Source organism: Fundulus heteroclitus, chromosome 11 (genome assembly GCF_011125445.2).
Source record: "Fundulus heteroclitus isolate FHET01 chromosome 11, MU-UCD_Fhet_4.1, whole genome shotgun sequence".
Classification (NCBI taxonomy): domain Eukaryota; kingdom Metazoa; phylum Chordata; class Actinopteri; order Cyprinodontiformes; family Fundulidae; genus Fundulus; species Fundulus heteroclitus.
The window spans coordinates 31,567,301-31,594,445 of NC_046371.1; the positions used below are offsets into that span (position 1 = coordinate 31,567,301).

Consider the following 27,145-nt stretch of genomic DNA (forward strand, 5'->3'; position numbering starts at 1 on the left):
ATATGGTGAATCTTCTCTTCTCTGTCCTGGCCACAGAGAGAATGCCCCACTGGCAATGCCTAGACTGTATTTCTGATCAATTTAATGTTACTTTATTGAAGAGAACGGCGCTTTTCATTTAAAATATATAAGGACATTTATAAGTGACTGCAAACTTTCCTGTTGATGTGGCATGATCTGTGTGCACTCTTAATGCAGAGTAAATCAAGGGTTACCATTCTCTCCAAGTAGAACACTGGCACTAGTTGTCAAGCTCTAAATAAAGTCGACTAGATAATATGGTGCTGTTTTGCTTTAAACCTTTGTGTTGATAGTGTCATACAGTGAAATTGTGGTATTTCTTACTCCAGTCTCATCCAGGCCCCTTGCCTGGTTTTGAACTGCTGAAGCAGTGGAAGCGTCGTGGCCATCTGAGCACCTGTCCGCGCCCCTCACCCTCATAGCACGTGATGAGACGCACTACATGGGACAAGTGTCTTGGTGCATAATGCAACACCACGCAAGTCAAAAGCTGCTTGGCCAGCACGCGGACTCGATCGCGTCGTTCTCTGACGATCCAACACCCGACCATCAATATCCTTTAGATGTTTGTACTACAACTCCACAAACAGGACCTATTAATAACTCCCTTTGAAATGCTAATTTACCTTCATACATAAATCATAACTGCAGAGCTGGTGGGTGTGCTGAGCGCACGGGGGTGGGGGGGGGGGGGGGGGGGGGTACAAACAGCCTCAAGTAAGTAATGGCATTATGCTGAAACTTGCTTCCAAAACACAAGCGTGCTGTCAAGGCTCCGCGTTTTGGCTCCGTGAGGGTTCCCCACGCTACCTCACCACGCACATATCCGCAACCCTTTCCTCAAAGACATATTTCAGCCAAACAAGATCAGATCTGGCAGACAGATGCTGACGTTCACCCCACCCCCAGACCGTCCCCGTCTGCGAGGACGCCTGTTGATGTGTGGTAAAACTGCACAGCTGTTCACACCCTCGGTGCGCTCCACTAGCACATCCTTTACTGGGAGATGTGAGGTACTTGCCGGTGGGGGAGTCCTGAAACGGAGAGCAGCCCGCCAACCTGTTGCCACCACCGACCCCCAGGAGTTGCCATGCTGTGTGATGCCGCACCCCCCTTCCTGATCAGTGCGTTGTTTTTTTTTCTGACTGAAAAAGCAACCCGTCATCCTAAATGTGGGTGTTTTTCTAAACTAAAGGCTTTAAGAGGAGAAGCACACAGCTTCATGGGATGTTCGGTTAAACTGTGGCAGACGTGGGTGCCGTCAGGGGTCCCCTCGCCTTCAGTCGGCGGAGGCAGGGAATCTGAATAACAGTAACGGTCCTTTAAAGACGTGCAAGAAAAAGGCCGAAAAAAATAAATGTGATTAATCAATTTACATTAATTCTAATATTATTTGCAGTAGCACGTCATACAGAGGAAAAAAAATCCAACCCTTGAATTTGAGCATGTTTATTCAGTTTAGAAGGACAATGTAAAGAATTAACTTTCTAAATCATTATCCTTGCTGTTGATACTTTGTATAACCTCTTTTTTTTGTTTTACCAATAAGAGCAATCACCCCTCCTCTAACGATTGCTGGAGAGCGTGATCTTTGGCCATTCCCCTCAGTTCTCTCTCTCTAGGGTCTTCCAGAGTCCCGGCTCTTCTCTTATGCAGCCTTCTCCTCAGGTCACATCACAGGACAAGAAGGTTCATTTTGTATCTAGTGAACCAGTTCTGTGCTGATGCTCTATGTTTTGAGATCATTAACCTCATTAACAACGAACAGTTTTCAGTTTACTGAGAAAGGCCACCAGATTTTTATTTAACATCTCCTGCTACTTCAAAGGGTTGCTTTCCAGTGGCCCACAGCATGCCAGATCCTCCACCGTATGTAACAGGGGGCCTAATTTGCTTTTCCACATATTCCGTCTCTGCTTCACACCAGATGCCCACGGTTGCTGCCAAATAGCTTAATCTTATTTTAATCTGACTGAGTAGGTCCAGTTAAAGTCTCGTTAGAGTTCAGAAAACTCCATGTTTACATTCGAGATGGTAGGACAGAAAAGTTTTTTTTTCCTGGCATGTCTCTAGTTAGCAACTAAGGGTTGTCATGGAGCCCCCAAAACGCCACTCCTTGCTATAGTTCTCTGACAGTGAGCTTTGGGGATTTTCCCCCCTTACAGTCCTCCTTAGTGTGCATGGTGGCATGATAAACAGTGACTCTTCCCTGACTTTTGACGACATCTGTCTATGTTTGACGCCATGTTTTCCTGGTGAACAGAGGCCAAGAGGAAAAGGCCGTCGGTGCCATGTGACGACGTCAATGATCAAATAGAGGTGGGTAAAGAACCTCATCAACTTACTGTTAAAAACAAGGTTAATCACAAAAAAAACTTTCTAACTTGTGGATTTTGCTACATTTTTCAGCGGGATGTGGTTGCTTCAATGAAAGATGGATATCTTTTGAGGCTTTTTTACACATATTTAGTCCCAATAAACGTTAATAAACTGATGAAAATCAACATTTTTAAGCTGTGCTTTTCTGAGATCATTGACTTGACGTTTAAAATGTCAATCACGACACGTTTTCTAGGCTTGTATGTCATTTTGTTGATTGGAGGCCTGTGCCCCTGTAGAAATGGCCTTGGCCCCTGTTATGGCCCGTGTACTAAAAGCATGATGTTAAATAAACTTCTCATAATTATTTGCAATGGAAAAGAAACCATAACTGATTGGTCACTTTGACCAATATTATTTTTTACCTATACAGCTTTACTCTAAAAAGAATTTAAAACTTAAGATGTTTCACGTTTAGCTTTAGCCGTATCGAGCAGGGGGCAAAGTTTTCAACTGCTAGATCAGGGGTCTGAAACCTGCAGTTCCAGAGCCACAAGCCACTTAATATTTTAAAAATATAAAATGGCAATATTTAACTGTATAATAGTTAAATATTGCCATTTTATATTTTTAAATTTTTTTTATTCTGTGCCCCTGTGAAAAAACACTGGCCCCACCTTGGCCCCCCTGGTAAATTTGGTCTAGAACCGCCCCTGATAGAGTTCTATCACCCCCCCCCCCCCCCCCCCCCCCCCCCCCCCCCCCAAATCAACCACATGTTAGGGGTAAGGGGTGTGTATGCCTCGTTACCTGCCAGGAGCTGGAAGGGATCTCTGCAAATTTGCCCAGTCCCCCGAAGGTGTAGCACCGGTACATGTGATCCAGAGACTCGGAGCAGTGCCACAGCAAGCCGAAGCTCACCGAGTCCTTGGCGCCGTGGTGCTGATGCTGGTGGCCGCCCCTCAGCTGGTCCTTAACAATCCAGGCGGGGGAGATGAAGCTGAAGCTGCAGACGGCCACCAGGGCGGAGGACAGGAGCACCCAGAAGCAGCCCACACAGCTGAACATGGTGGCGGCGGCTTGGGGCAGAGACTCCGAGGACAGACCCAGACCGATCCCGAACCGGGCTTCTTCTTCTTTCTTCTCCCGGCCCAGGAGCCAATGCATTTGGAGCTGGCCGCCTTCAGGAGCGAGACTTCAACTTGTCCCCTTCTCCCTGTCCGGCACTACATGAGCAACAAGCAGCAAAGGCGGTCAGCGGGCATCAGCGGCCGGTTCCCCGGGACATCTGCTCTGCAGGAACCGAACCCAGGAGGAGAAGCTGAAGATGCAGCGAAGTCAGGTGTTCCTCTCGCTCGGGCTTGCCAGGAGGCGGGATGTGACTCCAAAAGGTGTTTTCGCAGCCGGGCTGGAGGCGCAGCACTTAGAGGAGCGGCTGAAGTCAGAGAAGGAGGCAGGATGAAAGGCGTTAAGTGAGGCCAGGACTGCTCCCCTGCCAACCCCGGGATGCTCCCTCTGCCTCAGGACCGACAGCGCCTTACTTCGCTCCCAATCTTCGCTTCAATTGACTCTCAACAACGTGAAGTTCACGCTTGTTCAAACGGGCGCTTCCGCCCTGGGACCTTCAAAGTAAAATCCCGATCCATCAGGTCCAGCCGGTTGAGCTTTAAAGCTGCTGGCCGTGTCTTTCCGTAAAAAAATCACACACCCAACTTAGACAGTTTATCACCTGCAGAACAACTTGTGTTTTCACTGTTTTTGTTCTAAATTAATAAATTAATAATTAAAATTTTGGATCTTCCCATCCAAAAAAAAAAAAAAAACCCTGAATGCCTCTTGTGTCACATAAGGCACGAAACACATTTGCAATGAAATTTCTCCATCAAAGTTTTTTTTCCCCTTCTTGAATTCTGGCAAACAGTCGAGTATTATTTGACAACACTGCATGCCTTTCAAGAAAATGAGGCGAGAACCAAACGCATTGACGTTAAGTGGACCGGGGCTGGGACATTGCTATCAAAAATCTTTGGTAATCAGTTCAAGTGGTTATAAAAAAATCTCTAGTCTTGCTGATTACTTTCATTAAGAGGAGTTTCAGGTCCCATTGTTGTATCCTGGAGAACTGCAGCATCACGAGTTACATGTACTGAAAATAACCAGATAAATTCATGAGCCCAGGTCCTACCAGTTAGCCCTACAGATGCAAACCAGCAGTACAGTGTATGCAAGCGGTTCTTGAAGCTAGGGTTGCAAACCAGATACCATTTATGGTCATTCAAACAGAATACAACATGGACTCATTTTCAAAGCGGCAAATGTTTGGGTGAAATAATCAGATGGGAAAAAAATCAAACAAACAAAAATACAGTTTAGTAGGCTAGATGACCGTCATCAGCCTGGTTTGCCTCACTTTGACTCTTTAAGGCGGTGCTCATCAAGGCTTGGGTTCACTGGAGACAAACTGGCTCAGAGAAGTAAGGTTCGAACCGCTTGCAATCACAAGATCGAGGTGCTCCACAAAATATGTCAAAACCTGTAAAATGTTGCTGGTATGCCTGCTGGGCCGCTCATTTCTTGCATCTTGTGATGTCATCAACTTCAATAACACAAAAGGTCAATTGGTTTCCCCTTCAGTCAGCTTTTAAAAAAGCGTATTTGTGAAACCCTGCAGTAGAATTCCAAGCTTTGACACTATAATGTCACTAAGGAATGCTAGATGATTTTTAAGCTTAAAGAACATCTCACGCTAGGCCTTATTGTATTTCCTGAACTTTTGATCAGTCCAAGGAACTATTTTACTTTAATGGTTTTATTCTCCATATTTTAACTTTATTTTTTCCTTTTCTGCAATGTTTCCTTTACAAGCTGTCCTTCAAAGCACTTTGAACTTTCTTGTGCAGGAAGGGTGCAATAAAAATAAACTTGCCTTGTCTTTACAGTACAGATTTTCCTGGACTTAATATTCAAAAAGGCCAGAGATATATAAGAAAACCATTTTCTCAGCCAACACTGCCCCCACGTGGTGAGAAGTGATAATAGACAAGTCTCATACTGTGTTTTTTCTTCCTTTTTTTTAACAATACCGAAAGTTATTATTTTTTTAATAAGAACCCACCAACACTGTGTTTAAAGTATATCAGATAAGCATTTCTAACAAAACAGTTTAAATAAAGAAACACAGGGGAAAAAGTTTTATAATAACTGTATTTGAATCAAACACATTTTAAATATATTATAGATCAAGTACACATACATGTCAAAAAACAGTGGTACATGGTACCAAGAGTTTTTTTTCTGGTTCCTTTCCACATCTAGGTAAGGCTCAAAAGAAATAAAAATAAAAATTAACCAAGCACACCTTCCAGTTTAGCAGTCAATTCATTACTGAGTTTTGTGTCAGCAATATTTTTATGTATATATATATATAAAAACTAAGGTCACCATTTAAAAAAAAGACAAATATTCATACAAGGGATAAACCAGAATTTATATATATATATTTATATATGTATAGAACCTTAAGGACATGGAGTTTGGAGTTTGCTTACATAGCTGGAGTCTTTATTCTAACGCTCTGTAAAGGTGCCTTGATATTCACGAAGAACGTCAGCCAGTCTAAGCACTGGATCAGCTCTTTGTCTGTTTCGACATCACACATTGCAAGATGTTCTACAGTACACAAATGGCCGGGGAAGGACAGCTTAAATTAGTAAACCACACTTGATTTTGTGACAAAGTAACAGAAACTGTACATTTCTCCTAGCTGACGGGCTCTAAGTGGCAGAGCCAGGCGAGACAAACTCATGTAAGATCATGTAAAAACAAGGAATGCTTTTAAAAAAAAAAAAAGGTGCTGAGTGGGAGTGAATTTCATTCAGTCCTTGGAGAATCCTCTTTAGGTCCGAGCTAAGCAGGCGCCGTAGTCCCGACAGGCTGCTGCTCTGTGCCAGCTTTCTTCTGGACTCGTGCTGAATGCTTCCCTCTATAGGAGTGTCTCCCTCTACTTTAATGCGAGCACCCTCCTCTGGCACCTGATGGGCATCTTCATAGTGTTTTAGAGACAGAAGACTGAAGTACTTCAAGTTTAGTCTCGGTCCATGCGTAACAATCACTCACCCACACCAACAGCAGCGCGCGCACACAAACGTAAGGTAAATGGGGAGGTAATAAAATTCTTTGTTCTTTGCGGGAGTAAAGCAGTTCACTGCAGTGCACATCCAGCCGACAGATCATCACCGACTTAGCCGGAGTCTGCAGGAAGGGGGGCGGGGGGGGGGTTACCGTCCTTTGGTTCCTCGGTGAGGTCATAACTGCACACAGACAGAGGAAGACACTTAACACAAGATGTGTTTTCCTCACACACATCCCTCCTGAGAGTGCTGAGGGAGCCCTGGTACCTTGGTGGACTTGCCGGGGCTGTCGTGGTTCGACTGGTGGACGACATCATTGACAATCATCTTGGCTATCTTCCACGCCATCTCCTCCTGGGCCTTAATTGGAGAACAACAACAACAAAAGAGACAAATATATGATGTGGAAACGGTCGTGTGAGAGCATGGGCCGAGCCTCTATGAATCATTGATGATACTTTTACAGTTTTTCATCTCACCTCATCCGAGTTGCCCTGGACCCACTTCTTCATCGCTTGAGAAAACATGGAACCTTGATAAGGAAAGAAAGCCTTTTTACCCAACAGACCTCCTTTCATGAAAATAATATCTTAATAACAGGAAGTTTAACTTTTGACTTGTGTCTGTTCATCGTTTAAAATCTCCCACACCCTGAAAGAATCCCACAACAAAGCTTTCTTTAAAAAAAACTATTAAAATAAAACAGCCAAAATGATCAAAAAGAAGTTAGGTGTGCTGTTTAGGACAACCAGATTTGTTTTTACTGCCACAATGTATCTTTTCCAGGAAATAACTAAAATAGTATGTGAGATTGAATGTAATCTTTATTCACATCATATCCTGGATTTACGTTTTCTTAGAAAAGTAAAGTTCCAAAACGTGTTTTTTTTTTGTTTTTTTTTAGATGCATTGCCATCAGTAAAGTGTTTTTGGGGGGTTTATGTGACCAACATGCTGTAATACATAACTGTAAACCAGATGAAAAGGGAATACCTACATAGTTTCTACCTTTGTTACAAACAGGGATAAACTAGAATGCTCATGTATTAAAGCTGCCGTCAGTTCTGAGAAAACCGTGGACTTAACCTAAAAACTTGAAGCCCACCTTCAGGGTCCCTTCCTCTTGCTCACTGCAGTCCCCCTCCACAGTGGAGCCTGCCGTACTGCTCCAATGTTTACCCCCGTTTTATTTTGGACTCGGTCCATTTCTTTCTTTCTAGCTTACGTTTCATGATCGAACTTCTTCTGTTTATCCGTCTTCGTTTTCTAAGCCGACGCCACACAAGAAACTGCCAGTTTTCCTGTAAAGCAGGTTGTTTCCCCCACCATTTTTCCACACAGGTGCCGCACACCATCAATCCTGAGCTTGAGCAGTAAGGGCTGTGGGGAGGGAGGGGTGTGAGCAGCCCGTACCCGAGCGTGACTGACACTGCTCCTCCTGGCTCTGATTGGCTGTTACTGACAGGGAGCGGCGTATCTCTGCAAAGGCCACTGGGAGGACCCAGAGGAGTTTGATTTTTTTTTTTTTACACATTATCTGTCTCATATTCTACTGCCAGCACATACTGACAGTTTTAACAGATATGTAAAAATAAAATAGAGATTTTTACAAACGTTACCTACTGCAGCTTAAAGCCCCTCTAAGTTGATGCTTTGCAGAACCATCTTTCAACCTTTTAGGACATGCCTCTGTCAGCTTGGCACATTAAGGAACTGGAACCTTTGCTCATTCCTCTTTGCAAAATAGCAAAAGCTCAGAGAGTGCAAGAGAACAGCAAATGTGTAAGATTAGTTAGGTGTGGACGTTGTTGACAAGGCCTTTCTAAAATTATGCCTTTGATCTAAATCACACCATTGGGAGGTGAAAGAAAAGTCAAAGTAAAAATATTCGGATTTCAGACGTGCAAACCTTAAGAATCTCTCTCGGTCATAAAGACCTTTGTTTGACTTTTTGGAGCGGAAAACTTTTCCCACACCAGCAAACCTTTTAAATATTTCATAGGGCTTCAAGCTGCAGGGAGCAGCCAGATAACATTTACACCCAGGGTTACAGAAAAGAGGAAAGACACTTGAGTGCTTCTTACCTTTTGATTTTTTCACATCCGGTTCTGGCTCGGCCTCCCTGATGAACTGACCCAACTCGTTCACCTTTCCGAAAGTCATCTTTCTGAGAACGCAGAGGACAAGCGCTAATGAAGACAGCTGACAGGGCAAAAGGGTTGAAAGCGAGCCGCAGCCTTTGTTACGCACACACTCCTGCTACGTCACCATAAAACACGCATGGAGTCAGTAACTTACTAACTGATGGTAAGATCACTCTTTTATATTATTTTTACACAGGAATGCTAAAGCATGATCACAAACTACTTAAGAGGATTTAGTAGGAGAACAATAAGTGTTAGATTTCACAGACAGAGCAGGAAAGTCTGATTTTTTTTTGGGTGAAGCCAGTGATTGCAGAGCAGTGGGGGCACCAACACTCACCCAGCGTACGGCCGCTGGTAGAGCATCTCAGGATCCAGACTGGCCACGTCTACAGTAATCGCCTCGTCAAAGTTCTTCAGAATCTTGATGGCTGCTTTTTTGGCTCCCTGCTGCGACGAGGACACAACAGGAACCCGGGCTTATCAGGATGCACGCAACAAAACCAGCAGAACCATCCTGACCTCATCGTTATTCACGTAATCCGCCAGGACAGGAGCAAATGTCGGCAGATGCCCCCCTCAGGGGACGAAGACGTGGGTTCACTCACCTGAGCCTGGGAGCTCTCGCTAGCATTGGAACTGGAGCGGTCGTTGTCTGCCGGCCCGCCCTGACCTTGAGTGCCGAGACTCACAAACTCATCCCCCCGCACTGAATTGATGAGGTCGCTCAGGTATTTGTAGTAAAGGTTGCTGGACAGGAAGCCGGGCAGGTACACCTAAACAATTTCAAAACAGGAAGAACACTCTGGTAAAAAAAATAATAATAATAATTAAAGAAACACTGAGCTACAACAGCTCACATCTGACCTTCACGTGCTAATAAGATTTCTCCTCCCTTTTCATTAGGACAAGAGCTTTTGTCTGTGGTGTAATTGCATAATTTGTCAGTGACAACACACAAAACCTTCAGAGAAAAGAAATCACAAATAAACTTCAGATAAGTCAACCGTTTTTTTTTTTTTATTAAACAGAGGATACGCAGTTCCTTGTAAGAAATATTTACATTGCTTAACCTTTTTTTATATCTTGCCACGTTACAAGCGCAAAGCTGTGGAGAACTTTAAAATAGAATTATGTCCAGAAGAGAAGTGGTTTCTCTGGATGAGCTGCAGAGGTCAAAAGCTCAGGTAGTAGCACCTGTCAACAGCACAATTATTAGCTGTGCACAAATCTGGTGCTTTAAGGAGGAGCGTAAAGAAAAGAACTCATAGCAGGTCCTGTTTTTGTTCGTCACGACTCATGGGAAGGTGGTGGTCTGCTTCGATGAGTAAATCTTTGCTTTCTGAGCTCCATGCAAAAAGGCCGTGTGTGGGGGAGACCTGACGCTGCACATCGCCCTGAACACCTCATCCTCGTGTCGAAACACAGAGGTGGCAGCATCGTACTGCGGCAATGACTTTCTTCAGGACGTACAGGGAAGTTGATCGAAGCTGATTGGAAGATGAAGTTAGATTCAGGTCAGAAGAGAAAGAACGTAGAGGCTGGAAAGAGACTTGAGATTGGGGCGCAGCGTCCCCTTCTGGCACCGCATGAGTCCTACGCATAAAGCCAGCGCTGCTGTGGGACGGTTTTGGGCATGAGACCTTTCAAAGGAGTAGTGAATGAATAGTGAAAAATTAAAACCGTTAGGTACCACACACCTTTATTAACCACCCGTTTTGCTTTCAATTTAATTTCAACTACAGACATTCTGTAAATTACAACCTATTAGAAATGTTCAGCTCCTTTTTGAGCTGGTGCCATTTACCAAAGCATTTTTCTGCTTTTAAACCACATTTGAATTTCTGTGGACTTCAAGTGCTTTTAAGTTAAAGATTACAGGTTTAGAGCAAATCATGTTGTGTTAGGATGGTCTAGTTAACGTCCAGATCAAAATCCAACTCGGAGTCTGCTGCCAGATTTAAAAAAAACACGTTTAAAGATGCTCTCCATCCCATCTGACTGAGCTTGAGGTATTTCCTGTACCCACAAAGAGGTGGGTAGAGTAGCCAAAAAGTGTACTCAAGTAAGCGTAGCACTACTTCAACATATTTTTACTGTAAAAAGTAGTCCGCAAAGAAATTACTCAAGAATAAAAAGGTATTTGGCAAGAAGGCTACTCAAGTACTGAATAACTAATCATAACAACAGATGATTTAATATTTAAAAATTATGTAAATCGGACAGACAAAAATATAAGGTTATGTACAAATTCTGGTATTTTAAAAACAAAAATGAAAGATATAATAAGAACAATTACATTCTTCAGGCAGAAGAATGTAATTGTTTAATGTCAAGTTTAATTTTTTTTAACATTAAACTTGACAGCATTACAGCAGTTAATGTATATTCAGTATGCTAGAACAGTGCAAAGTACTTCCAATGACAATATCCACCATTTACTGGACGTTCATTTGACCTCCACGTGGCTCAATGAGGTCAGCAGATAGAAAATAACTTTAAAATAACAAAGCTAGTGTATAAGCAAGAAGTCTCACTTTAACATGAACTCTTGGTTTTTGTCTCTCTGGTGCATTCTTTGGTTAAAACAAGCATGTTCTTTATTCGTGAAGTTACTCGCAGCAGTTAGAGAAGCCAGAAATTTCACTCAAGAGTAGCGATAAGTAAAAGTAAAAAGTACAGTGCAGTAAAGCTACTCCTAAAAGTACATTTGGTTCAAAAAGTTACTCAAGTGAATGTAACTGATTAATGTAACTAGTTACCAACCAACCTCTGGCTCCAATACACTTGCAGGTGTATTTGCAGGGACATGTGCATTTAAGGATGCATTGACTTCGAGAGGCTGAACACAAATGCACACCACACTTTTCAGATTTTGATTTGTAAAGAATGAGAGTAGGTTCTAGCCGGAGGAACACCTTTTCAAAGCACCATGCATCAGAAGACTCTCTATGGTACTCATTCCTGTACCCAGACGGGTTACAATAAGGACAATTTTACAGAGGGCCTCATCAAAGACTCTGACCTTCTCCATGGTGGTCCAGGCTTGTCTTAAAGGAGTGGTGAAACAGTCGGGGAGGGGCCCTCCCTCTCGGCAGATATTCGACTCTATCTCCATCCTCACCGAGTCGCCGAAGCCCAGAGGGTTGGTAGCCTGGAGTGAGAAATACCTGGACCACAAAAAATAACCGCATGAAGGAATGAGTTCAGATCAGGGCAAAACATTGTCATCAAAACAGTTGTTTAACTCTTTTTCTTCACTTTTGCTCTCCATCAACACCAAATGAGTCACTACTAATTTCTTTATTTTCAGTGTTATTGTTCAAAAATGATGTGAATTTTCCCTGTTTCTAAAAGGAAAGGAGAATAATTTAGGTTTACATGCACCTTACTTTAAAGTTAATACACTACTGTCATGTTTTCACATTTGTACTACTGATATTAAATTGCTGATATTAAATTGCTCAAAAATATGAATATATGCACTGGTATACTATGGTATACCAGTGCATATACCATATTCATATATTTAATGTATCAACAGGTATTAAAAAAATCTTATTCTTCTATTAAATTAATCAAATTAAAAGTGAATCGAATTGTGAAATTCATAACAATACCCAGCTCTAGTGTTTATGTATTTATTCTTTAACATTGGATCACACCTATAAACAGGCTCTACGATTCAGGGGGAAAAAAGATTAAAAAAAACATTTGGATAATTACTCTTCTGCTATGCACACACTATGAGACCGACATGCACTCATCAAGGTTAACAGAACGTAATCTACCCTTCCTCCATTAACCTTATCGAGCCTGACCTATAGACATCTGACTAAATGGTGTTCTTTTACAAAATACCTGCCTAAAAGCCTTTCCCCACACAACTCTGGGGAAAAGCGTTTAAAACATAACCATGTTTAATCACGAGAATAACCTGACTGCTAAAACCCAATAATGAATTAACATGACAGAAACTTTTTAAATAAAAGCTCTAACAGAACAAATTAAGTAAAGGATGTAAAAGAAAAGAAAAAATAAACATCCTTAGGGTTTCGGAAGCACAAAAAATAAAATTAAATAAAAAGGAAATAAAGGTCTTACTTATCATAGAGGATCATGGCGTCGTTTTGAGCCTCCTGACCGTCATACTGGCCTTTTTTAGCTGCTAACTGGTTCTGGAAGTTATCCGCAGCCAGCCAGAACTGTAGTATGTTCATCGCCTCTTCCTTCTCCATGTACTGTCAATGAGAGAATATGAAACCATGAAGAGGTGCAAAAACTCAGAGCATCACTCTGACCAATAACGACCCATCAGTTCAGCACAGTGATCGCAGGTTAGTAGACCGCTGAGGCAGAAATCTTTGTTTCTTTACTTCTTTTTCACTTGTATTTGTCTGTGTGGGGCTTTATTATTGTGCTTTTGAAGACAGGTGTAAAACATGGAGTCAACAGGAGGCCCAGACTGTGTGTGAGAAGGTGGAAAAACTGGGCAGACTCACCTCTGAGAAATAGAAGAGAGCTGACTCACAGAACAAGATGTCAGCCAGGAACACGGAGCCACTCGTCAAAACTTCAATCTGGTATTTACAGAAATGGTGGCTCCGCAGGAAGTCAGTAAAGTGCCTGGAAATCAAAGAGGACGTGGGAGGCGGAGACAGCCGTTACCCAGGGTGTCAACGCGGGAGAACCATCGGGGGAAACTCATGGTGCAACATGTTGGAGAGGAGCACAGAAACTCACTGTTGTTCCAGGATGGAGAAGACAACCAACTGTGCAATGACGAAGCAGTTTGGGTCCACCATGCCATCTTCTCCGCAAATCTTAGCTGAGCGGAACGCAGCGCAGAAAGAAAAATGATTTTTATGACTTCGGACCGGAGGTTACATTGAGAACTAGTGAGGCTCTGTCTTTGGTTTTCTTCTTACCAACTATATCGTTTCTGATCTGTTCTGTGATGGGGATGGGCCTCACCGCATCTGGAGAAATGTATTTGGTGAAGATGGTAACAGCATCCTTTTCCATACCTGCAAAACCCAGAAACCCACAGATCATCATCCAGTCATGCTACCACAGCATGCAGAGGAAAAAAGTTACTCAGGTTGTTCCAAATGCTTTGATGCCATCATTACAAAAGAAAACCATAGTATTGTTTGCTTCCTTTGAGAAAATAATGACTTTTGCTGCCCAGCGGGAACTGGATTGGACAGCAATGTGTCTCCCTTATAAAAAGCACCTTGCAAAAGGTGCTGTTAATAAGAACACAGCAAACATGTGTTCTTATTAAAAATATTTTCAAGAAATCCTGTCATATTTTATCACATTACCACCACAAACATCCATGTATTTCACTGCAACTGATACACCAGCACAAATTATAGTTTAGAAGTGGAAGGAAATTAATTCTGTTTTCATTTTTGTTTTGTTTTTTACAAATAAAACACAGAAAAAGGGTTGCATGCATTTATATTCAGGTCCCTTTAATCTGAGACCCCCCAAATAAGTTCCAGTGCGACTCATCCTTTTCAGAAGTCACGTAATCAGTGACTTTATCTCAGAATCTTACCCAGCTCTTCTGAAAAGGTCTCAGATGTTTGTGAGAGAACATTCCTGAACAAACTAACATCATGAAGAGCAACGAAAACCGTAGACAGGCCATAGAGGAAGGTTTAAAACCGGTTTAGGCTATAAAACAACATATCTAGCATTAAACGGTGAAGAATCCATCACTTGTGAGTAGGGATGCAAACAATCGACTTATGATATATTGTCGATTAACGGTTTATTAGATTAAAGTTCATTCAATCCGATTAACTGATAGCGTCCGTTAGATGGACTTCTCTCAGTGTTGTAGTGTGACCACCATCCAGAAGAGGGCGCCACTGCTCATTTTTACCACAGTAGTTGTAAAAGAAATATTCATGGTGCAGCCATGGGTCTCTGGTCAAATGAGAAAAATAGTAAACCTTTCAGATGCCATTCAAAATAACAAAAATGTGTAGAAAACATACTCCTGAAAAGAAAACTTTGCAATGCTTTAGTCTGTTAAGTGACAAAAAGTGAAAAGGTTCAAAGGATAGTACCTTTGCAAGGTGCTGGACCACACTCAAAGCAGCTCCAGCTTAGACGTTTCCACTTTTCATAATTAACCACTTTGACAAATTTCAGACATTTCTCAGCAGAAAGCTGGAATATAAAGCTGACTCACTTTTCATGAGCGTGTCGGAGAGGTCCCGCAGAGTGCTGTTGGACTGCCCCTTGCAGGGAGTCCCTGTCCTGGAAGGGGCCTGTCTGCTGGGGGTCTCTGCCCGAGACGGGTTGGCTTTCGGGTCCGTTTCTGCGCTGGTGGAGTCCCTCCGGTTGGACAGCGGCGAAGGGTTTCCACGGCTGTTGTGAAGGGCGACGTCATTGAGCGTGTTCTGGTCGAGCTCTGGGCCATCCGGGGGGAGGGCTACCGGCTCGGCCAGCGAGCTGTGTTTGACCGAGTTGAGGTTCTGCGCTCGGACGCGCGACCAGCTGGCGGAGCGGAAACTCTCGGCTTCAAGCCAGAACCGAACCAGGTGATCGGCGCGCCGGTGCTCCATGCAATGCATGAAGTGGGGCATCGCAACATTGTCTCTCAGGACCTGGTCCACTGTCTTAGACATCCGAGAGCGCGTCTCCTGGGGCTGATAATTCACGCTGGAATGACCTGGAACGGACAAGTGCGTTCAGTTTAGGGACGTTGTTTAAAATACTGCAAAAAAAGACTGAAAGTTAGTTCTTCTCAGTATTACTCATAACTACCATCATAGACTTCCGGCGGCGCCCCTGGCGGCAGCAGCCGAACACAGCTCTGTACCAACTCGCGGACTTTTTGCATAAAAATGCATAAAAAATGCCGCCAAACTCGCTGGAAACCACTCATCTACCCAGCCGATCAGTACTTGACCGCGAGCGCCTGTTGGAGTTGCGATCAAGTTGTGTTTTTGGACTTTTAAATACCACGCTCGACTGCTTACGTGACTGTGACGTCCTACGGAGACCAGCCCCGGAGGCCTGTGAAGCGGCGGCCTCGACGAGCAGCTCACGCCGGAGGAGAGCGACGCGGAAGCGGTGTAGCCGGCTGAAGAAGCGCGGGTGCCGAGGAGGTTTAGCAGCGAGGCTAAAGGCTAACCCATTCAGACCGCCGCTACCATCCATCTGGCTTTCCAACGTTCGCTCACTGGACAACAAAATGGACCATTTACAACTCGAGCTCTCTACAAAGAGAGAGTTCAGGGACTGCTGCGCTCTCATTCTGACCGAGACATGGCTTTCATCATCAATCCCAGACAACGCCGTTAGCCTGGAGGGGCTAGCTACTTTCCGCGCCGACAGACAGACAGAACTCTGCGGTAAGACCCGAGGGGGCGGACTCTGCGTTTACATCAATAACACCTGGTGTAAAAATGCTAGATTAGTCACAAGTTTCTGCTCTCCGGACATTGAGCTTATGATTATTAGCTGCAGACCTTTTTATCTGCCTAGAGAGTTCACTGTTGTTATCATCGCAGCGGTTTACGTCCCTCCCAGCGCTAATACTAAGGATTCTATGGGTGTTCTCTATCGGACTATCTCTGAGCTGCAATCTGCACACACAGAGGGTGTTTTCATCATTGCTGGGGATTTTAACCAGGCAAATATGAAAACTGTTCTCCCTCATTTTTACCAACACGTGGATTTTGCAACTCGGGGAGAGAACACTCTAGACCTAGTTTACACAAACATAAAAGGAGCATTCAGAGCAGCCCCCCTGCCCCCACCTGGGCTCTTCAGACCACCTTTCTGTGATGCTAATAGGGTGTTTTCACTGACGTCACTGGCCAACTTCCGGTCCGCCATATTGGGTGGCACACTTCCTTATCTCTAGTTGTCTTACACGTATTATCGTATCGCGAATGGATAAGTACGCCAGCACGCTAGAGCGACCAGATAAGGACGTATATCTGAGGAAATGTTCCGTGATCGACCATATGGACCCCTATGCCCTCCACGGTGCCTTGTTTAGCCGTAATCCAGATGATTGGCCAAATGTAGAGCACGGCGACATAGTGCATTACCTGGTGTTCAGTGAAAACCCTCTGCACACTCTTGAGGAAATGAGAGCTTACAAGGATCTAGAGGCTCACAACCAGTTCACATCTGGTTATGTACATCAAGGAAATCGCCATCATACGTGGACGGGTGAGTTTTAATAAGATGGTAAAAATGTAAACAATCCGACGCAAATGTGTTGCAAATGTGTTGCACCGCCCGCCGGCGGCGGGCGGTGCGCGAAGGCGCTTGGCTGCAAGGCCGATCGACGCCGCTCGCGGCTTTAATTATTTAAGCAGAACAATGACCAGTGCAAAATTAAGTTGTATTTACCGTATTGGCGCCGGTAGGAGCTGCAGATCATAAAGCCAGCAAACAGTGGGAACACAGCAACTCGTTCAAAGGTAAGCTGCGCTCAGACGAGCTGGCACATGCTAGTTTAGTAGCTGCTAACCGCCAGTGCTAACAACCACTCGCGCATGTAATGTACTTTTAACTTGCTGCTATGTGTTTCAAACGTTTAGAACACACTCTCATTGACATCGGGATACTGTGGAAAGTTATGTTCGGTCTTACAGCCGCGATCCAAGCGAGCCGACGATCTCTTTATCTCTGTAACTCGTTCAAAGGTAAGCTGCGCTCAGCCGGGTTAGCACATGCTAACCGTTAGCGCTAACAACCACTCGCGAATGTAATGTACTTTTAACTAGCTGCTATATGTTTCAAACGTTTAGAACACACTCTCATTGACATCGGGATACTGTGGAAAGTTATGTTCGGTCGACTTACAGCCGCGATCCAAGCGAGCCGACTCTTTGTTATCGCTAACAGTTGTTCTCCGTGGTTGCGCCTCCAGGCAGGAAAGCGGTGGAAAATTAATCTGTTTCTATGTTTTTCCCATGGCGATCATGTGTTGCGCTGTTACAGCCCACAATACAGCAACGGTTTACCATGGTTGAAATCAAGTTAAGGTGAAATTAATCAAATTAAAACACGGCTGAGAGAGGGAGTACAGTATGCGGTAGTAATAGGCAGTAGAGGCGGCGGAGGCAGTCAACACGGCAGCCGCGGAAAGTAATAAGTCATGACGCCCAAGCCCTATTATTAATATATTCTTCTTACATGTTTTAAATACTTAACAGTTAATTACCTGTGACAAAGTGAGCACCGCAGACTCTGGCGTATTCCAGCTTAACACCGTCCAAATCGGACCTGGATATCCGTGTCAGCCATAGGTGACGGCGTTGTTCAGACAGCTGTTTTTTTTTTTTTCACACTGATTCACTATTACGGCTGGTAGGCGATAGAAAGCGTTGATCTCCACCTCCACGGGCCGTGCAACCAACCATTAAACACGTTTTCCCCATTGTTCACTTCCAATACTGCCTAAGGCGTCATACAATGCAGGTCAACGGTGCGAAACGACTGCCACCCAATATGGCGGACGCGCTGAGAAGTCACCTGAGCGTGACGTCAGCTGAAAACCCCCTATTCCTGCATACAGGCCCCTGCTGATCAGAGCAAAACCTACAGCGAGGCAGGTGAGGGTGTGGACTGAGGGAGCAATGGAGGCGCTCCAGGACTGTTTTGAGTGCTCTGACTGGAACATGTTCAAAGCTGCAGCAACTTATGAGGACAAGATCAACATTGATGAGTACGCCATGACCGTGTCAGCCTACATCAACAAATGCATTGAGGACGTCAGCACCACCAAGACCATCATCACCCGAGCCAACCAACGACCCTGGATTACTGCGGAGGTCCGTCAAGCGCTAAAAGCACGGAACTCAGCCTTCAAGTCTGGTGACAAGGAGGCTCTGAGGACAGCGAGAGCCAACCTGAACCGTGCCATCAGGCTTGCAAAGCGGAACCACAGCCAGAAAATCCAGGAGCTTTTCCACGATGCCAGCAACACCAGGAGCATGTGGAAAGGCATCCGGGCGATCACTGAATACAACACGCCCTCCCCCCCGGTGGGTGAAGTTGATGCTGACTTCCTCAATGGACTAAATAACTTCTTTGGGAGGTTTGAGGCACTAAACAGCACTCCAGCAGTGAAAGCTGTTCCCCATCAGGAAGAGGAGGTCCTCTGCCTTGACACTGCCGACGTGTTGAAGACTCTGAGGAGAGTCAACCCGCGTAAGGCCCCAGGCCCCAACAACATACCTGGGTGGGTGCTCAAGGAGTGTGCAGGTCAGCTGGCTGGTGTCCTCACAGACATTTTTAACACCTCGCTGGACCAAGCCACAGTGCCAGCATGCTTCAAGTCTGCCTCCATCATTCCGGTGCCAAAGAAACCTCAAGTCACCTGTTTCAACGACTACCGGCCTGTTGCACTGACTCCCATCATGATGAAGTGCTTTGAAAGGCTGGTAAAGGAACACATCGTCTCCAGTCTCCCCCCAACACTCGACCCGTTCCAGTTTGCCTACCGACGGAACCGCTCCACTGAGGACGCCATCTCCTCTGCTCTTCATCTGAGCCTGGCACACCTGGAGGAGAAGAACACGCACGTGCGGATGCTGTTCCTGGACTTCAGTTCAGCGTTCAACACGATCATCCCACAGCATCTGGTGGGAAAACTGGAGCATCTGGGCTTCAGCACACCCCTTCGCAACTGGCTGCTGGACTTCCTAACCAACAGACCTCAATCAGTCCGGGTCGGACAGAACACCTCCAATGTCATCACCCTCAGCACGGGCTCCCCTCAGGGCTGCGTCCTGAGCCCCCTGCTGTTCACTCTGATGACACACGACTGCGTCCCCAGGTTCACCACCAATCACATCGTGAAGTTTGCGGACGACACAACGGTGGTGGGCCTGATCAGAGACAACAACGACCAGGACTACAGAGAGGAGGTGGAGCAGCTGGTGGGCTGGTGCAGAGACAACAGCCTGATCCTGAACGTGGAGAAGACGAAGGAGATCATCGTCGACTTCAGGAAGAACCGGCCTCACCATGCTCCACTGCTCATCAACAGCTCAGCTGTGGAGGTGGTCAGCAGCACCAAGTTCCTGGGGGTGCACATCACGGACAACCTCAGCTGGACTATGAACACCATGTCACTGGTGAAAAGGGCACAGAAGCGACTGTACTTTCTGCGGAGGATGAGGAGAGCCCGCCTGCCCCCGCCCATTCTCACGACCTTTTACAGAAGCACCATAGAGAGTATTCTGACCAGCTGTCTCTCTGTGTGGTGTGGAGGCTGCAGTGCCTCCGACTGGAAGAACGTGAGGAGAGTGGTGAGGACAGCAGAAGGGATCATCGGGGCTCCTCTTCCCTCCATTAAAGACATTTCATCGCAGCGCTGTGTGTCTCGAGCCCGTAACATCATCAGGGACCCCTCACACCCCCACCATAGACTATTCTCCCTGCTGCCCTCTGGAAAGAGGTTCCGCAGCATCCGTTGCAGGTCCTCCAGGTTCTGCAAAAGCTTTTTCCCTGCTGCCATCAGACTGTTGAACTGCTGAAGTATAAAAACGGACTGTGTACCACACTCGACCCGCTAATTTGCACATTTGTATGTATCCTTCAATATCGCTGCTGCACTTTTTCCGGAAACGTACTGCAAAACTGTTTACAATGCAACTGTCTATTGTTAAATCACTGCTGCACCTTACTGCATATTTGTTTACATTGCTTACATTGTCTTTACATTTCAATCTGCCTACTGCTCACTGCTGCACTTTATCCGAAAGTTAATTGAAAGTTATCCTGTATTTGACTGTGATTTACCACTGCATTTCTCTTATCCTGTACTGTAAATTCACTGCAAGGTATCCTGTAGAGTTACTGCAATCTTTCTGAGCTGTATGAAAAAACGAAATTTCGTTCTGTATGCACTCTGTGCTACAAAATGACAATAAAGAAAGTCTAAGTCTAAGTCTAAGGGGGCGTCATGTGACGCGGCTTGAAGTTGGCCGCAGTCGTACCGACAGTACTATAGTGTGCGTCAAGCTAATAACAGCGAGCAAGTTTGCTTATTTTGACAGACAGGTTTTCTCCCAAAGGGGAACTTTACTGTCTGTTTTATGTTGCTCTCAAACATTAAGGCATGGCTTGTCACACATCTTGTTTTGGTCTACAAACAGTGCTCAACAGCCCCACCTAGTGGAGAAATTTCACCTATTGCTCCTTTAAATCAGAGCAGTCTACGAGGACAGTCTCGTACGTCTGCTGCTTCAGAAAGCTGTTCAAAAAATGTTGTTTACAACCATGGCTCCTGCAGACATTATCAGTCATCTGACTGCATGCCACCAACCTGTAGTTTGAACTATAATAGCCAGCTGGGAACTAGGTAGTGACATTATCAGTGCAGTCACCTCCTCCTTTACGCACATCCTTTATTCCCATTGTTGCAACCACAATCGAGTGAAAAGAAGAGCCCTGCGAGAGGACCAGGCTGCAGCACAGGTTCCTCCACCTTTGTCTGAGTCACCTCAGCCAGCCTCTGGCCAACTAGCTGGTACAGTTCCTGCCTGCCGTTTGCCAGTCTGTCAGACATACCGCTGCTTATTGCCGCTGTCGCAGATGGTGACATGGAGTCACCTAATTATACACAGCATATATGGTTTGTAATAAAAAATAAAAAATAAAAAGTGGAGAAGTTGCTCCAGTGAGTGTCAGAGCCAAGTTCAGCTGGCAGTCGTCAGGATGAGTGGGTGTGCTTCCACGCTGACGTGAGAGTGCCTCAGGCAGAATCACAGAGCAATGGAGACAGCTGCACAACGCAACGGGATATTCAAGATGCTGCTGTCGTGACGTGAAACTTACACTAGCACCTGCAAGTGCATCGCTTGAAACTACCTGCACGAAGGTTGGAAAACAAGGTAATTATTACAGCTTTCTAACAAGTTTTTGAAGCAAACATGTCTAGATTTATTCAGTGATATTTGGCTAGCCATGCTGCCATGTTTATATTGCCAGCATGGTTCCAACACATTTTCCACCCTTTCCCTGACTCACATTTCTACAGTTCTTAGCCCTTTTTAGCCAATTATTAAAGAATTAAAGAGTGGTTTCAGCCGTTCTTGTTCTGATGTGCTTCATAAATAGAGTGGGTTTGGTATGGAATAGACGCAAAGGTTCACTATGAACTTATGGCAGTGGTGGGATGAATGGGTGAGTGAATGGATAGACCAACGAATGGACAAACAATGAGAGGGGTGGCCTAATGAATGATGGAAAGATTAACAGAAGGATGAACAAATTAACAAATAAACAGACAGATGGATGGATGAACAGAAACAAGAAGATGGATGGGTGGGAGGATGATGATCGGGCAGATGGATGGGAGAATGAACACAGGATGCACAAAACCTTTAAATAACAGGGCAGGGAAAAAGAGAATATTTTTCTATAAAACGGATTTCTTCCGTCTTTTCTAAACTTCATAAACATACTTAAAGAAAATGCAATAGTTTTCTTTCCATGTCGTGTGTTGTTGGCTCAAATAAAGCTCACATGTTCCCATAAAGCCAGTCTCCCTCCATCTCTGACTCCTACGGCTGTTATCAGAGACGTAACATAAACAAAAGGAGGGCTTGCTCCATACCAAGGTCTCCGAAGTGCGCCGCCTCCATGTGGCTCGGCTGCTTCTTAAGGATGGCGGTCCGGCCCCGGGCGAAGGAGTCCATGTTGGCAGATATGGCGCTGATGGCCACGTGGCTTGGCCCGGCGACATCCAGGACGGCATTGTGGTTCCTCGGTCCTTGTGACGGAGACTGAGGGATGACTGGAGCTGGGAGTGGGGGATGGAGGGCAAAAAAAACACAAAAAATATAATTTAGTGAAATAAAAAAAAGAAACCCAAAAAAAATAAATAAAATAACACGATAAGAACAACATTTTCAAAGTGGCCTGACCGGGTGACGTCAGAGTCAGTGTGACCGCCTGATTGTGGGTGTTTGTCAAAGAGCTCCCAGTGTGCAGAGGTCTTAGGCCAGAACCAAGCCGGAGAAAACAGCCTGTGTTGTGTCTGAGAGCTTCACTGACAGCAAGAGCTTTTTTATCTGGACACTTCTGACACAACAAGCAGATGTAATTCAGAATAAGTAAAGCTAATCTAACCCTGCATTGCCTTAAAGGCTTGCTTGTTTCCCTTCTGTTAAATTCCAAGGTTGTCAGCCATGTATGAGATAAAATTGAGAAACCTTTTTAACTATATTCAAAGTAATGGACAAATCACTTTTTCCCGTGAATATTCCATGCTCTCACTCTCCTTGGACTTTCCCATCTGTTCTATCCGACACAGAAACTATAATGTAAGTTACTAGCGTGGCATCTGAGGGAGCGACAGAGTAGCACTTCCAACATGATCGTGCTTGGATCTAAACCCCTTCACTGTAGCTCTGTATGTTTAGAGCTTGTTGTCCTGCTAGAAGGGGGACCTGCACCCCAGTCTCATGTCTTCAGCAGCTTCCAACAGATTTTCTTTCAAAATGGCCCTTTAGCTCATTAACTCTGACCGGCTTTCCTGTCCCTGCTGAAGAAATGCATTCCCACGGCGTGACGCTGCTACTACCGTGTTTACCTCACAGCGAGAAGTTAGTTCTGTCTTCCAGCTCTGTTCACATTTAACCAGAACAACCCCTTCCACATATTTGCTGTGTTCTCTACATCAGCGGCACTCAAACTGGGGTCCCTGGATGCGTCAGTGTTGAGCTGAGTAACACAATGGACAAATATTTAACTAAGTCCACTTCATGAAGTAAAGGTAAAAGCCAAATCAGCTAAAATTAGGAAGTATGACAACAGTTACATTGAGTTTGACTTTATTTAGAATGAGGATCTAATCTCCAACAAATCTCTAATATTAGGTGTATTTATATACATTTTTAAAAACATACATAATTCCTAATGTCTGTAACAGTACAAAAGGCTGTTTAAAAATACTATCAGCATTAGGAATCTATAGGGGTCCTTGAAGACATTTTACCGCTGCTAAGGGGTCCCTGGCCACGAAACGTTTGAGCACAACATGGTTTGTGGCAAAATGCAGACATGACTTCTCATAGATGTCTTTCATCGATGGCCACTTCCATACTAAGGCCAGATTTCTGGAGCACACAACTAATAGAAGTCCTCATGACAGATTCTTCCACCTGAGCAGTGGGTGACTGCAGCTGCTCCAGAGTAACCGTGGGGCCTCTTGGCTGGGATTAATGCACTCCTTGTCTGCTTGTCATTTTAGGAGGACGGCCATGTCTCAATAGCCTTGCAAACCAGCCAGTCGGTCAGTCTGGTAAGGCTCCATTCCCTCCGGTTAAAACAGACCGGACCAAGCCAGGATACATACGGATATTTCTGTTGCTTGGTGCCCGGGAAAATTAAGAAAGTACATGCGAGCACAACATTTAATGTACATTTATATTTTTTAGATTAAAGCGGCAAAAATGGTTCACTGGAGAGTTTTGCTCGACGGCATGACGTTTCACGGAATACAAATAAAAAATAAAAAAACAGAGCTTTTTTGCATCACATCCGCAGTTATCTGATTGGTTCTCACCTAATGATGCTGACCCTGTCAGCCCTGCCTTTGAAATCGGACTCTAGCAGCTCCTTAGCATACTGATACAGTGTGTACGCTGTCAGTCAGAAATGACGTACCCATGCTTTGCATCTCCACAAGCCTCGCACTGCACAGTGCTTTCAGTTCAACACTCTTATTTTCTGACCCCAGAGGTGAAGATGAACTCACCTTTGTTAACTTTAGCATCTGATACCCTCTCAGGTTCCTTGCTTTTGGCTGTGGAAAAAAAAACAAACAAAGAAAAAAAACAGAGGTGTGTAAGCGAAGGCATAAACAACGTTCAGAAACACAATATGGGGTGAGAACAGCAGGGCAAAATGGATATGCGGTGTAAGGGGGACCGGGGCTGCTGTGACGGCACTGGCAACGCAGGAAAACAATATCTAGTTGCATGAAGACACAGTCAGCAATCTGATACACTGCATGCTGCAGAAAATATACTTGTTTTCTGCTGCTGCTGCTATTGAGAGCTAAAATGTCTGGAATAGTGCGCTAAAACTTTCTGTTTACTCCAAAGCCATGACGTTACAGAGAAGAGGTGAACAGCGTAGAGAGCAGCTGCAAAAGGTGCTTCTCCCTGTGAAGCATTTGAGGAAGAGCTGCGTAGAAATGTACAGGTTGCCCAAGACCGAGAGACGGCCGGCAGTGCAAGGCTGGCAACATGATGGCACTCAAAGCGAAAGTGTAACGCCGTCGGTTGCTGAAGCTTTCAGTCTGACCACACGAAGTGACCTGATCACACGTGGGGGAGGGGAGGGGAGCAGAAAGCAGCTGAATTGGTAGTCATTCATTTCTACGACGTTCAATGTCAGCTGTCGTTAAAGCATTAGAGCTTTTTTCTGTAGTTTTGTCCACACACGGCAAACTGAAACCGCTGTGAAACATGCAATAAGATGAAGGATCAATGCCGATGTTATTATAGCGCTTCAGCAACTGCTTCGCGTCAACAGCAGAAGCAGGACACGAGTTTGGATGAAGACGGTGGATGCATGTCGAGTCAGCATATATCTCTATAGCCTTAAAAACAGAAACCAAAAAAAACACTGCTGTTTAAACAAAACATGCCACTGTCACAATACTAAGGTAGACCAAAATAACCCTATTTACTACCTTTTTTTACTAGATAAAGCAGCGGTGGCCTAAAGTCAGTCCTTATAACCAGGTGCCCTGCATGTTTTCTGCATCTCTCTGAATCAAATGGTTTGCTACCAGGCCTCTGCAGAGCATGATGGCATGGCGAGGAGGCAAATCAGACAGAGTAGAAGTAGATTCGGAACAGAGTCATCTATCCACGAGATCAGCCTAGCCCTAATATATAAGTTATATATAATATAAAAAATGCAAGTGTGAAAGAATTTCGTTTTATTAAACCCTAACTCCTGTTCATTTAGAAAAAAAAAAGGTATGCCCACTTGAAGCTCCCGTTTCCTGCCAGTCCTGATTACCATCGCTGCTCAGAACATCCACTAACTTAACACTTCCTCTTCTTTCTGCAAACTAGTGGTGTCAGCAGGTCTGATGCAGCCGATGAGGAAAAAGCCACCCGTCTCACTTGCTAGGATAAAAAAAAAAAAGTGAACTTCCTGAGCTGGTTTTCTGAGGAAGACAAAAACCAATCAATCCCCCTCGGTGAGATGGTGACAAAGATCGCCTTCAAGGTTACTAAAGTTAATAATCAGGGACATGTCTGTCGCTCTTTGTTTTTCTATAACCCTTCATTTTATGTTAGACAGAACGCCACATAATTGTAGTCAGCCATCCGTAAACCCCAGCCTTGTCAGGGTGTGTGTTCTCTGTGTGGAAGTCGTGCCAGGCTCCTCTCGACATTAAGTTTTCCCGATGAGAAAGATGTTTGCGATCATACTTTATTAGCGACCGCTCAATGAGACTGAATGAGGCTGCCTAGTTAAAGTTAGCATGCTACATTTGTTGCCAGGGCCGGGTAAAGTGCAGGTGAGGGCGGCTGCACGCGCTGGTAGTGGCGCTAAAGCGGCTCCGCAGCGGCGGGGCAGCCCGCGGAGGCAGCCTTTAACGCCGACAACAGGTTGGGTTAGCTAGGGAGGCCAACGCTAAGCTAGCCGAGTGGCTGCGGCGGGCAGCGGCGGGCAGGAGACCACCGCCACCCGGGCGTCCCTGCCCTGCGTTTTACACCCCGCCGCCTGGCCGTGGCGGGGCTCTCCCCTAAAAGCCGCAGAGCAGCAGGTCGAGCCTCTTCCTCACCTTTCCTCTTAAAAAACGACATGACGGGTTTCACGCTCTGGACGCTTCCTCGGCTCGCTATCACCGTCCCGTGGACGTCCCACGCACGCCGTCATTCAAACGCATCTGCTCCGCGCACTCCCCGAGGACCACGTCGGTTCGGCTTCGGAACCTTCTCCGGGGTCTGTGCTGTCAAATCAAAATTATCCCCAAATCCAACCCTAGCTCGGCGGCCATATTGTCAATAAACGGCTTACTTCCGGGCCTGGTTCTGGGAGCAGCATTGTGGGAAATGAAGTACTTGCCTGCTCTGGTCAGAAGATGGCGCTATTGCTATTTATCCATGTAGTGTGTGATATTAAAGGGGCCTCAAGTGAGATTGCACAAAGTTTAAATATATGATATGTATCCATGATAAAAAAGATTGTTTAATAAAGATTTGAGCTGTGACTCCTCCCCCCTTCCTGAATCAACATATTGTAGAAAGATCTGCTTTTGTAGTTAAAGTTGTATTCTAGGTTATATCTTTGCCAGTTTTGCAGATTAGAGACTGTTTTTTCCCCTGGTTTTCAGTCAGATTTACAATGGGTCTACAGTTTGACTCTCCCTTCCTAACACCTGTATATGTTTAGTATGTTATCATGCTGGAAGTTGAAATTCCACCCCAGTCTTGATGTCTAACATTTCTTCCAGACTTGCCCTGTGTTTAGCTCCATCCCTCTTCCCTTCGGTTCTGACGAGCTTTC

General features: G+C 45.1%; 2 protein-coding genes across 4 annotated transcripts in view; both read right to left on the reverse strand.

Annotated features, from left to right (window-relative positions):
- Positions 1-27,145, reverse strand: part of LOC105932194 (transmembrane protein 211) — a 262,430-nt gene that overhangs the window by 160,910 nt on the left and 74,375 nt on the right. The window contains exon 1 of one of the 2 annotated variants that reach the window (XM_012871234.3): positions 3,151-3,933. The exons of the other annotated variant lie outside the window; for it this stretch is intronic. Coding sequence (XP_012726688.2) covers positions 3,151-3,507 — 357 coding nt within the window. The 5' untranslated portion in view covers positions 3,508-3,933. Of the gene's footprint in view, positions 1-3,150; positions 3,934-27,145 lie in introns of those variants that run through there. 2 annotated transcript variants of the gene reach the window in all.
- Positions 5,526-26,683, reverse strand: LOC118556494 (A-kinase anchor protein 10, mitochondrial-like). 2 transcript variants are annotated; one of them, XM_036143389.1, is made up of 15 exons: positions 26,421-26,683; positions 24,369-24,416; positions 22,224-22,409; positions 14,823-15,305; positions 13,543-13,641; positions 13,358-13,442; positions 13,117-13,240; positions 12,719-12,855; positions 11,640-11,784; positions 9,223-9,390; positions 8,955-9,061; positions 8,555-8,637; positions 6,950-7,002; positions 6,738-6,830; positions 5,526-6,650 (listed from the first exon to the last, which is right to left on the reverse strand). In XM_036143389.1, exons 1-15 carry the CDS (start codon positions 26,440-26,442, stop codon positions 6,645-6,647), a joined length of 1,839 nt encoding a protein of 612 aa, XP_035999282.1. In that variant the 5' UTR covers positions 26,443-26,683; the 3' UTR covers positions 5,526-6,644. The 2 variants fall into 2 exon arrangements, with proteins under 2 accessions (XP_035999282.1, XP_035999281.1); XM_036143388.1 differs by having other exon boundaries at positions 8,955-9,064.

Bases quoted from the DNA above. Each gene is read 5' to 3' on its own strand.
- LOC118556494 (XM_036143388.1), bottom strand. From the start codon at position 26,442: ATGTCGTTTTTTAAGAGGAAAG. The intron at 24,417-26,420 runs GTGAGGAAGAGG...TTTTTTCCACAG, and splicing joins GTCGTTTTTTAAGAGGAAAG to CCAAAAGCAAGGAACCTGAG. The intron at 15,306-22,223 runs GTATGGAGCAAG...TGTCCGTTCCAG, and splicing joins GGCGCACTTCGGAGACCTTG to GTCATTCCAGCGTGAATTAT.